General features: G+C 46.5%; 1 protein-coding gene across 1 annotated transcript in view; it reads right to left on the reverse strand.

The window, feature by feature from the left end:
• The window catches only part of LOC126298305 (uncharacterized), a 179,281-nt gene extending 166,883 nt beyond the window's left edge, over positions 1 to 12,398 (reverse strand). The window contains exon 1 of the mRNA XM_049989602.1: positions 12,225 to 12,398. Coding sequence (XP_049845559.1) covers positions 12,225 to 12,398 — 174 coding nt within the window. The remainder of the gene's footprint in view (positions 1 to 12,224) is intronic.
• Positions 12,399 to 12,785: the final 387 nt, after the last annotated feature.

The raw sequence follows: 12,785 nt of genomic DNA on the forward strand, positions 1-12,785 counted from the left end.
AGAAGCATGCATTCTGATCTAAGTTGCAGCTACAAGTGCAGTTGTCGACGAGAATAAATAATGTCATTCCCATTACAAAAAATCGTCTGATATCAAACGCTATAGTCACCCCCTAAATTAGTTTCCTCATCTAAAATGTGTGCAAAAATATGTCAGTCAAGCAAAAAACATTCTTTATATCAAATTTATGTCCAAAATATGACTGCAAACCCTAAAGTAACTACCCTAGTGCTAATTTCGTGCCTAAACGCATCTAGCCTGCTAAACAGAGAGGGGCATACTTTTTATGGAATATGACAACTTTTATGAAACACACTTTTGAGAAATAGTTAAAAACCAACATTCATTTATGCATTTGTTGAAGCATTGTAAACTACTCAACATGTGGGGGCAGCTTTCGCCCTCCCCCTACCCTCCACCCCGCTGAGAACAGCATGTTGACTTGGAGAATAAATAATTTGAGGCTTCATCCGAACTTTGCACGTATGCAAGTGCTGTATGTAATATTTGGTAAGTACTTTTGAACATGATGCATTTGAGAACAGCCAAAAATACTGTGATATACTCCCTGCACGTAAATTTCTGGATAAATACGATGCAAAAAATCCATATAATTCAGATACTTTTGAGCAGAGACACGATGGCTACATTTTGATTGGCTGTTTCATTTAAGTGGCCTGTAAAGTACCAATATGTGACTGCCTGACTGATTTTAATAGTACATTGGTCAAAGGGAAAGGGGGAGGGAAGTGGAGGAAAAGGGGTGGGAACAGGAGCAGAGGGAGAGAAGGAGGGGAGGAGATGGGAGGAGAGAAGACAGGTAGGGGGAGGAAAAGTGAGGGGAGGAGAGGACATGAATAGGAAAAAAGGAGGGGAAGGGGAGAGGGGTGGGGAGGGGATGGGGACAGGCGAGGGGAGGGGACGAGAGAAGAGGACAGGGGGAGGAGGGGAACGAAGGGGGGGGAGTGATAAATTGTGCCTTATTGGCTCAATTTGTGCAAGACAAATTTACTTCTAGTTTGTGAGCTACACTACCTAATAACCTGAAAACCTACGAACTTGTGTCGTGGCAGACGCAATTTTCGATAATTCTGTCTCCGCCTCCGCATGTCTCGAACAACTGCATTTACGCCACAGTACCTCAAGTGTTGTAAAGTTCTTACAGAAGATAACTGCAAGTGCTGGTAATGTATACATCGTAGCTCCTGAACAATTTGTAATTTAAGTGAGTGGAGCATATTTTATAAAGCATATCTTAAGTATTCACATATGGAAACGTAGCGATATTCGTGAACAAAGGATGAGATGTAAGATAATAACCTCGTGAAGAACGTTTCGAGTCCGCATCTCGTGTCTCGTGGTCGTGCGGTGGCATTCTCGCTTCCCACGCCCGAGTTCCCGGGTTCGATTCCCGGCGGGGTCAGGGATTTTCTCTGCCTCGTGATGACTGGGTGTTGTGTGCTGTCCTTAGGTTAGTTAGGTTCAAGTAGTTCTAAGTTCTAGGGGACTGATGACCATAGCTGTTAAGTCCCATAGTGCTCAGAGCCAAGAACGTTTCAATAGGAAAATTACATTATGTCACTCGTCATGGATAAATACATGTACTGGATTAAATCAATTTAACATTATCTTTGAGCACCGTAGCACAAGATTACTCAAAATTAAAGTTACTCGTCTCTGAAACATGATCTTCAGAGTGAGAGAATCTGTTTGTTAGTCGCTTGAATTTACGGATGGTTAACTCAGAATCGGCTGTCGCCACGTGTCCTGATGAGACCGAAAGTGAGAAAAGGGCATATCTGCACTGCAAATTAGAATACATAATTCCATGTAAAACAGGCACAATTCTACAGCATTAATACACTCCTAGAAATGGAAAAAAGAACACATTGACACCGGTGTGTCAGACCCACCATACTTGCTCCGGACACTGCGAGAGGGCTGTACAAGCAATGATCACACGCACGGCACAGCGGACACACCAGGAACCGCGGTGTTGGCCGTCGAATGGCGCTAGCTGCGCAGCATTTGTGCACCGCCGCCGTCAGTGTCAGCCAGTTTGCCATGGCATACGGAGCTCCATCGCAGTCTTCAACACTGGTAACATGCCGCGACAGCGTGGACGTTAACCGTATGTGCAGTTGACGGACTTTGAGCGAGGGCATATAGTGGGCATGCGGGAGGCCGGGTGGACGTACCGCCGAATTGCTCAACACGTGGGGCGTGAGGTCTCCACAGTACATAGATGTTGTCGCCAGTGGTGGGCGGAAGGTGCACGTGCCCGTTGACCTGGGACCTGACCGCAGCGACGCACGGATGCACGCCAAGACCGTAGGATCCTACGCAGTGCCGTAGGGGACCGCACCGCCACTTCCCAGCAAATTAGGGACACTGTTGCTCCTGGGGTATCGGCTAGGACCATTTACAACCGTCTCCATGAAGCTGGGCTACGGTCCCGCACACCGTTAGGCCGTCTTCCACTCACGCCCCAAATCGTGCAGCCCGCCTCCAGTTGTGTTGCGACAGGCGTGAATGGAGGGACGAATGGAGACGTGTCGGCTTCAGCGATGAGAGTCGCTTCTACCTTGGTGTCAATGATGGTCGTATGCGTGTTTGGCGCCGTGCAGGTGAGCGCCACAATCAGGACTGCATACGACCGAGGCACACAGGGCCAACACCCGGCATCATGGTATGGGGAGTAATCTCCTACACTGGCCGTACACCTCTGGTAATCGTCGAGGGGACACTGAATAGTGCACGGTACATCCAAACCGTCATCGAACCCATCGTTCTACCATTCCTAGACCGGCAAGGGAACTTGCTGTTGCAACAGGACAATGCACGTCCGCATGTATCCCGTGCCACCCAACGCGCTCTAGAAGCTGTAAGTCAACTACCCTGGCCAGCAAGATCTCCGGATCTGTCCCCCATTGAGCATGTTTGGGACTGGATGAAGCGTCGTCTCACGTGGTCTGCACGTCCAGCACGAACGCTGGTCCAACTGAGACGCCAGGTGGAAATGGCATGGCAAGCCGTTCTACAGGACTACATCCAGCATCTTTACGATCGTCTCCATGGGAGAATAGCAGCCTGCATTGCTGCGAAAGGTGGATATACACTGTACTAGTGCCGAGATTGTGTATGCTCTGTTGCCTGTGTCTATGTGCCTGTGGTTCTGCCAGTGTGATCATGTGATGTATCTGACCCCAGGAATGTGACAATAAAATTTCCTCTTCCTGGGACAATGAATTCACGGTGTTCTTATTTCAATTTCCAGGAGTGTATAACCGAAACGCTCGGCGCTTACTGCAGTCTCACCTTATTGCTGAAAATTGACGATTAAATGTGCCCATCTCGAAAGCACGAGGCAAGTGTCTAAATCTCGTATGCTATACGGGCTCCCCGGAAATAGAGTGCTTTTTGTTCAAAGAACACAAAGCATCCAAATGAAAAGTATTTTCTGTAAGAGATACCTGCCCAATTCCTTTGCAAAGATGCACCGCTCCACGACACAGACACGGTTTGCGCTAGGATGAGATCGTATTTGAGCTGACAAGTTACTCACGTGTGGCGCGCAAGTACACGATTATGAATGACGCTCGCGCTAGAGCGATCGCTTGTCACAGTGTCAAAACTGTTATTGCTTTTCTTGTAGCGCTCAGTCCAATAGAAAAGAGTAGTTTTAGCATAACTACATTACTGGATATTATATTACAAAATCAATACTAAAGATAAGAGAAAGGATGCACAGCTACATTTACCCCTGTACCTCACAAGTAAAGTGCAATAGCATCACTCTCTCCACCATCAACGCACCCGCGCATGGTGCGCGGGAATTGTCAGTACAACTCTTATTTTATCGTCATGGTAATTTCTCGAAATATATGTCGCAGAATGTAATGTGTTTTCTGATTCAATTACGAACTTCCGCCCTTGGAGGTTCTCAAGTATGGTGGTTCAAATGGTTCTGAGCACTGTGGGACTTAACTTCTGAGGTCATCAGTCTCCTAGAACTTAGAACTACGTAAACCTAACTAACCTAAGGACATCACATACATCCATGCCCGAGACAGGATTCGAACCTGTGGCCGTAGCGGTCGCGCAGTTCCAGACTGTAGCGCCTAGAGCCGCTCGGCCACCACGGTCGGCTCTCCAGTAAGACTTTACAACTTGCACGATGTCTTTCGTGTAGTTATTTCCACTTCCACAATTTCAGTGATGCTACTGTGGAAACACAGTTGCTACGAATCTTGTAGATTTTTTTCTGTTTCTGTCTCTTCTCTATCCCTCGCTCTCTCCGTCTCTTACTTTTTCTCTGATCCAAATTGGTAATGCTACCCCAATTCGCGATCGGAGCTCTAAAATTGACCCACCGATAGTTCTGCTAGCTAATTCGTTCGGTATGAATAACACATTATTACTATTACGTGAATGCTGGGGACAGCTGTAATGTCTTTAGGACAGTGAATCAGAAGATTGGGATTTTTAATCCTTACAACATTTATGTAAATGTCACACTTTTAATCATTCTGAACCCTTGACTAATCAACGATAACACGATGCAATAGTATCTGGCGTATTCACCTATATATACTCATTGCATATCGTTTATGCCAGGCTCAGCTGATAGTTTTGGCAAGAGATATAAATGGCATGTCTTCACTCGCTCCGCAGCTATTTTCAAATGACGCAGTTTTCATGTATACAAATAGATCTTCTGCTCCAGAGAGTTAGTGACATTACCTACAAGGAATGTAGTGCGTTTTAACGGTCTTGTCAGACTTACCTCAGGTACACCCGACGTTAGTTTCAGTTCTGAGGATGTCTTCCCATTAACAAGATCGTAGTGATTTCTGTCCCCTAAGACATCTTCAGTTTGACGGTATATTAGGTCTGATGTTCCGTAAGCCATAATTTTTTTATTATCTGGCAGTAGAAATTGTATCAATAGCTACACGAAACAAGTGCCTTCTGGCTCTCAAGAATAAACGGAGCGGCTGGGTTTCGCACATCTGGTATTTGCGGAACCTAAGCACACGGGACAAAAAATTAGTCGCCCTCGAGATATGTCACGCTAATACCGTGTAACACCGTCTCTAGCTTTGACAATGGGCTCAGCTCGGCGATGAAGGCAGTCAGTAGTTCCTTCAAGTATGCTATATCAGGCTGAAGCGATTCACCGATGACTAGACCCCATAAGGCTAAGTTTCACCCCCTGTTCCAATATTTCCTATTGAATTAAGACAGAGTGATCTACCGGACCATTCAGTGTACGATAATGTGCCATAGTGCTCATCAAACCAGGAATGTATGTTTGCTGTCCCTTGAACACGGGTCTTGTCATCTTGGAAGACGGCGGTAGTGTTCATGGCATGCTCATCGTGAAAATCTTTTGAGTGTAAATAGCTGCAATAGATGTGTGTATAATGTGGTGTTACGTAACCAGCACGGATTCAAAAAATGCTTGTGAAACATAACTGCCTCTGAGTTCCATCGACAGGGGACCTTAAGTTGATCCCATATTTCTAGACTTCCAGAAAGTTTCTCACGAGTGGCTTGTAATTAAACCGTGTGCCTGTGGAGTTTCGTTTCAGTTGCGACTGAATTCGTGATTTCCTTTCAGAAATGTCACAGCCGTAGCAACCGACGGGAAATCCTCCAGTGAATTCCAAGTGATATCTGGGGTTCCCCAAGTAAATGTTTCAGACTCTCTGATGTTCTTAATCTATATAAACGATTTAGGAGACAATCCGAGTAGCCCTCTTAGGGTGTTTGGAGACTATGCTGTCGTTTACCGACTAGTAAAGTCATCAGAAGCACAAAACTAAATGCAAAATTACACTGCTGGAAATTGAAATAAGAACACCGTGAATTCATTGTCCCAGGAAGGGGAAACTTTATTGACACATTCCTGGGGTCAGATACATCACATGATCACACTGACAGAACCACAGGCACATAGACACAGGCAACAGAGCATGCACAATGTCGGCACTAGTACAGTGTATATCCACCTTTCGCAGCAATGCAGGCTGCTATTCACCCATGGAGACGATCGTAGAGATGCTTGATGTAGTCCTGTGGAACGGCTTGCCATGCCATTTCCACCTGGCGCCTCAGTTGGACCAGCGTTCGGGCTGGATGTGCATACCGCGTGAGACGACGCTTCATCCAGTCCCAAACATGCTCAATAGGGGACAGATCCGGAGATCTTGCTGGCCAGGGTAGTTGACTTACACCTTCTAGAGCACGTTGGGTGGCACGGGATACATGCGGACGTGTATTGTCCTGTTGGAACAGCAAGTTCCCTTGCCGGTCTAGGAATGGTAGAACGATGGGTTCGATGACGGTTTGGATGTACCGTGCACTATTCAGTGTCCCCTCGACAATCACCAGAGGTGTACGGCCAGTGTAGGAGATTACTCCCCATACCATGATGCCGGGTGTTGGCCCTGTGTGCCTCTGTCGTATGCAGTCCTGATTGTGGCGCTCACCTGCACGGTGCCAAACACGCATACGACCATCATTGGCACCAAGCCACAAGCGACTCTCATCGCTGAAGACGACACGTCTCCATTCGTCCCTCCATTCACGCCTGTCGCGACACCACTGGAGGCGGGCTGCACGATGTTGGGGCGTGAGCGGAAGACGGCCTAACGGTGTGCGGAACCGTAGCCCAGCTTCATGGAGACGGTTGCGAATGGTCCTCGCCGATACCCCAGGAGCAACAGTGTCCCTAATTTGCTGGGAAGTGACGGTGCGGTCCCTACGGCACTGCGTAGGATCCTACGGTCTTAGAGTACATCCGTGCGTTGCTGCGGTCCGGTCCCAGGTCGACGGGCACGTGCACCTTCCGCCGACCACTGGCGACAACATCGATGTACTGTGGTGACCTCACGCCCCACGTGTTGAGCAATTCGGCGGTACGTCCACCCGGCCTCCCGCATGCCCACTATACGCCCTCGCTCAAAGTCCGTCAACTGCACATACGGTTCACGTCCACGCTGTCGCGGCATGCTACCAGTGTTAAAGACTGCGATGGAGCTCCGTATGCCACGGCAAACTGGCTGACACGGACGGCGGAGGTGCACAAATGCTGCGCAGCTAGCGCCATTCGACGGCCAACACCGCGGTTCCTGGTGTGTCCGCTGTGCCGTGCGTGTGATCATTGCTTGTACAGCCCTCTCGCAGTGTCCGGAGCAAGTATGGTGGGTCTGACACACCGGTGTCAATGTGTTCTTTTTTCCATTTCCAGGAGTGTATTTAGACCAGACAATTGGATCGTGCGAAAAGTGGCAATTATGCCCAAACCATCCCTATGAGTACTAAATAAATTCCGTTAAATTTCGGTTACAAGTTTAAATACCTACGAATAGCAGTTATGAACAACTTAATTTGGAATCATCTCACTGAAAACTCTTTAGGGGTAGCGAATCAAAGAGTGTATTTTATTTGCAGAATACTTGGAAGATGCAACAAATCTGCTAATGAAATTGCCTACACCATGATTATCAGTCCTGTTCTGCAGTATTCTACGTGGTGTGGGAAGCTTACCAGATAGGATTAACTGAGGACATCTGAGGACATCGGAAAAGTTCAGTTAAGGACATCTTATTTTGTATTGTGGCGAAATAGGGCAGAGGGTGTTATGGATATGATAAGTGAGTTTTTCTTTGCGGGCGATATCTTTTCGCGGAATTGCAACCATCAATTTTCTTGAAACTTTGTGGCAGATTAAAACTGTGTTCCGGACCGAGGCTCGAACTCTGGACCTTTGCCTTTCGCGGTAAGTGCTTTACGGACTGTGCTACCCAAGCGGGTATTACATGCTTTCACAGCTTTACTTCCACCAGCTCCTCATCTTCCACTTTCCCCTTCCAAACGGGGTCAGGGATTTTCTCTGCCTCGTGATGGCTGGGTGTTGTGTGCTGTCCTTAGGTTAGTTAGGTTTAAGTAGTTCTAAGTTCTAGGGGACTGATGACCATAGATGTTAAGTCCCATAGTGCTCAGAGCCATTTGAACCATTTGAACCCCTTCCAAACTTTACAGAACTTCTCCTGCGAAACTTGAGAGACTAGCGCCCCTGGAAGAAAGGATATTGCGGAGACACGGGTTAGCCTCAACCAAGGGAATGTTTCCAGAATGAATTTTCACTCTGCACTGTGCGCTGATATGGAACTTCCTGGCAGATTAAAACTGTATGCTGAACCTGGACTCGAACTCGAGACCTTTGCCATTCTCTCAGGGGTTCTAGTCCCTCAAGTTTCAGAGGACAACTTCTGTGAAGTTTGGAAGGTAGGAGATGAGGAAGCAAAGCTTTGAAGAGGTGTAATGAGACGTGCTTGGACAGCACAGCTGATAAATCAATTGCCCGTGAAAGGGAAAGGTCTCCAGTTCGAGTCTCGGACTGGAACACAGTTTTAATCTTCCAACAAAGTGGCAAATGATTGTGCAACTAGTTTTTTTCTCTAAATGTAAAATAGTTTGTTGACTCCCAATTAAATAGGGAGCCATGACCAACGTAGGAAAATAGCAGAATTCATTCTCTAGCTGAAAGACTTGAGTGTTCATTTTTCCCACGTGCTGTTTGAGAGTGGAACGGTCGAGAAATAGTCTGAATGTGGTTCTATGAACCCACTGTCAGAAATTTATTTGAAAACTGTAGAATGTCACATGCTGTTATTTATGAAACAACTCAGAGATGTTTAGAATTTAATATAGGACATTGGTGCAAAGTCTCGTTATCAGTAACTGTATCTTTCGAAGATGGAGAAGAGACTGAAATTATGTGCGATGAGATTCAGATGTTTGAGGGACGAATACTTAATTGTGATAGGTGAATGGAATTCGACACTATAAAGAAGAACAGGAGAAAGAGTACAAGAACAACATGGAATAAAGAAATGAGTGAAGGGAAAGCAGTCTGACAGAATTTTGCACAGAGCACATTTAATCATTGCTATCATTTGGTTTCAGATTCGTGAAAGACGGTTGAATACGTGGAAGATACCAGGACACACGCGAAGGTTTCATATAGGTTACATGATGGTGAGACAGAGATTTAGAGACCAGATTTTAAAATGCGTAACATTTCCAGGACAAATGTGGACTTTGGTCATATTTGTTGGTTATGAACAACAGGTAATCTGAAGAAACTGCAGAAAAGTAGGAAATTAAGAAAGCAGGGGGGGGGGGGCGGAAATTAAGTAGGTGGGGCCTGCATACATTGATAGAACTAGAAGTTGTTGAGAGTTTCAATAGTACCACTAGGCAACGACTAAGCGAACCAGAGGAAAGGAATACAACAGAAGACGGCTGCGTGGTTTTCAGAGATGAAATTTTAACGACAGTAGTGCAATTAGGGTTGGTTGGGTTAGGAGACCAGACAGCGAGGTCATCGGTCTCATCGGATTAGGGAAGACGGGGAAGGAAGTCGGCCGTGCCCTTTGAAAGGAACCATCCCGGCATTTGCCTGGAGCGATTTAGGGAAATCAGGAAAAACCTCAATCAGGATGGCAGGACGCGGGATTGAACCGTCGTCCTCCCGAATGTGAGTCCAGTGTCTAACCACTGCGCCACCTCGCTCGGTCTGCAATTAGGTAAAATAATTTAGTGATGGAAGAAGAAAATATAAACATGCAGCAAATTATATAGCAGCAATGACTACATATTAAACACAAAGCTGTACAACCATGCGTAACTTTGGGAAAGGTATGTGGTGCTTTTCAGAAAAATTAAAAGCCTTTGCAGGAGTGGGGAAGCATGGACTTAAAGAGCCCTCGTGGAAAGCAACAGTAAACCAAGAAGAGTATGCTGAACTGTGGAAGACATATAAAGGAAAGAAGCTTGAAGTCAGTGTTGTGTAAAGGGAAAAAGAAATGGACGATGATGACAATGGTGATGCTGGGCTGCGAGATGAATTTGACAGAGCACTGGAAGATTTAACAGGAAACAAGGAACCTGGCGTAGACAGTATTATCTCAGAACGATTAAGATCCTTGAGAGAGCAAAATTAATCCACCTGATATGCAAGATAAATGAGACAGGCAAAAAACCCTCAAAAGGTCAAGCACAAAATTACTGTTCCAGATAAGACCGGTACTGACATGGGTGAAGGTCACGCAACCATCAGTTTAATATTGACACGATTTGTTTACGAAAGAACGAAAAGAGTCGAAGGGCATGAAAGTGAAGAAGTAGCTAAGAAGGGAGTGAGACAGGATTGTAGCCTATCCTCGATATAAATCAGCAAGCTGTAAATCTGGAAAGGGAATTAAAATGCAGAGAGAAGAAACAAAAACTTTTAGGTTTGCCGATGACATTGTAATTTTGTCAGAAGCGGAAAAGGTTGTGGATGATCAGTTGAATGCAATGATTCGTGCCTTGACAAGAGGTTAAAGGCGAATAAAAACTAAATGGAAACACAGCGGCCAGCAGGCGATAACTACACTACTGGCCATTAAAATTGCTACAGTATGAAGATGACGTGCTACAGACGAGAAATTTAACCGACAGGAAGAAGATGCTGTGATATGCAAATGATTAGCTTTACAGAGCATTCACACAAGGTTGGCGCCAGTGCCGAAACCTACAACCCGCTGACATGAGTAAAGTTTCCAACCGATTTCTCATACACAAACAGAAGTTGACCGGCGTTGCTTGGTGAAACGTTGTTGTGATGCCTCGTGTAAGGAGGAGAAATGCGTACCATCACGTTTCCGACTTTGATGAAGGTCGGATTGTAGCCTATCGCTATTGCGGTTTATGGTATTGCGACATTGCTGCTCGCGTTCGTCGAAATCCAGTGACTGTTAGCAGAATATGGAATCGGTGGGTTCAGTCGAGATAACAGGCATCTCATCCGCATGGCTGTAGCGGATCGTGCAGCCACGTCTCGATCCCATGGGAATGTTTGCAAGACAACAACCATCTGCACGAACAGTTCGACGACGTTGGCAGCAACATGGACTATCAGCTCCGAGACCATGGCTGCGGTTACCCTTGACGCTGCATCACAGACAAGAATGCTTGCGATGGTGTACTCAATGACGAACCTGGGTGCAGGATTGGCAAAACGTCATTTTTTCGGATGAATCCAGGTTCTGTTTACAGCATCATGATGGTCGCATACGTGTTTGGCGTCATCGCGGTGAACGCACATTGGAAGCGTGTATTCGTCATCGCCATACTGGCGAATCACCCGGCGTGATGGTATGGGGCGCCACACGTATCGGTCACCTTTTGTTCGCATTGATGGCACTTTAAACAGTGAACGCTACATTTCAGATGTTTTACGACCCGTGGCTCTACCCTTCATTCGATCCCTGCGAAACCCTACATTTCAGCAGGATATTGCACGGCCGCATGTTGCAGGTCCTGTACGATCCTTTCTGGATACAGAAAATGTCCGACTGCTACCCTGGCCAGCACATTCTCCAGATCTCTGAAAACGTCTGGTGAATGGTGGCCGAGCAACTGGCTCGTCACAATACTGCAGTCACTACTCTCGATGAACTGTGGTATCGTGTTGAAGCTGCATGGGCAGCTGTACCTGTACACGCCATCCAAGCTCTGTTTGACTCAATGCCCAGGCGTATCAAGGCCGTTATTACGGCCAGCGGTGGTTGTTCTGGGTACTGATTTCTCAGGATGTATGCACCCAAATTGCGTGAAAATGTAATCACACGTCAGTTCTAGTATAATTTGTCCAATGAATACCCGTTCATCAGCTGCATTTCTTCCTGGTGTAGCAATTTTAAAGGCCAGTAGTGTAGTTCAGAGCATAAGAGAAGAGGAGCTTCTGTAATATGGTACTACAGACGTATGAAGAAAATTAGATGCGTAGATCGGGTAGTGGTGAATCGAACTGGGGAGAAAAAGAAAGTCATAGCACAACTGGACTAAACGTATGGAGAGGTTGGTAGAACACATCCTAAGGCACCAATCAATGATAGGACTGGTAATAGACGGAAGGGTAGAGGGCAAAAATTGTAGACTAGAACCGAGGCTCGTAAACAGTAAGTAGATTCAAATAGATCTAGAATGCAGTATTAATGCCGAGATGAAGTGGATGGAATAACTTAGGGAGCTGCATCAGATCTGTCTTAGAACTGAAGGGCACCACAACAACAACAACAACAACAACTTTTTCCTCACTTGAGTTTAACTTCCTACAAACAGACCAGAATTGTAATTTGTAGCAATGCTTAGAAACTGAGACGAACTGGTGGTGGGCATCTGGGCGCAGCGGGAAGGCGCGCGTAGCTGTGTGTCTGCGGTGGCCCCTGGGCACTGGGCCCTGGCTGTGAGCAGGTGCACAGCCGGCGCTTCCGCTGCCGACGCCACTTCCGGCTCGGCCGCTCCTCCGCCAGACCACTCTCGCTGCGTATTTCCGTCATCCTAACATTATCAGCTCGAGACCACTGTCAGCGTAATGAGGAGGGAGCCACGTGTCCTCACTGCTTCCAGTCGTACAGGCGGCCTTCGATACAGCTAGTTTGGTCGCCTGTTTAAGAACACACTTTCGCGTAATGGACACTGACGAACCAAAACAATACGACCACTGTCCACCAGATTGAATGCCCCATACTGTTGTTGCGGACAAGGGACGCGATAAGGAAAGTACACTGAGCCTCCAAAGAAACTGCTATAGGCACGAGTATTCAAATACAGGGATAGACTACTGGCCATTAAAATTGCTACGCCAAGAAGAAATGTAGATGATAAACGGGTATTCATTGGACAAATATATGATACTAGAACTGACATGTGATTACACTTTCACG

This window comes from Schistocerca gregaria, chromosome X (assembly GCF_023897955.1).
Source record: "Schistocerca gregaria isolate iqSchGreg1 chromosome X, iqSchGreg1.2, whole genome shotgun sequence".
Taxonomy (NCBI): Eukaryota; Metazoa; Arthropoda; class Insecta; order Orthoptera; family Acrididae; genus Schistocerca; species Schistocerca gregaria.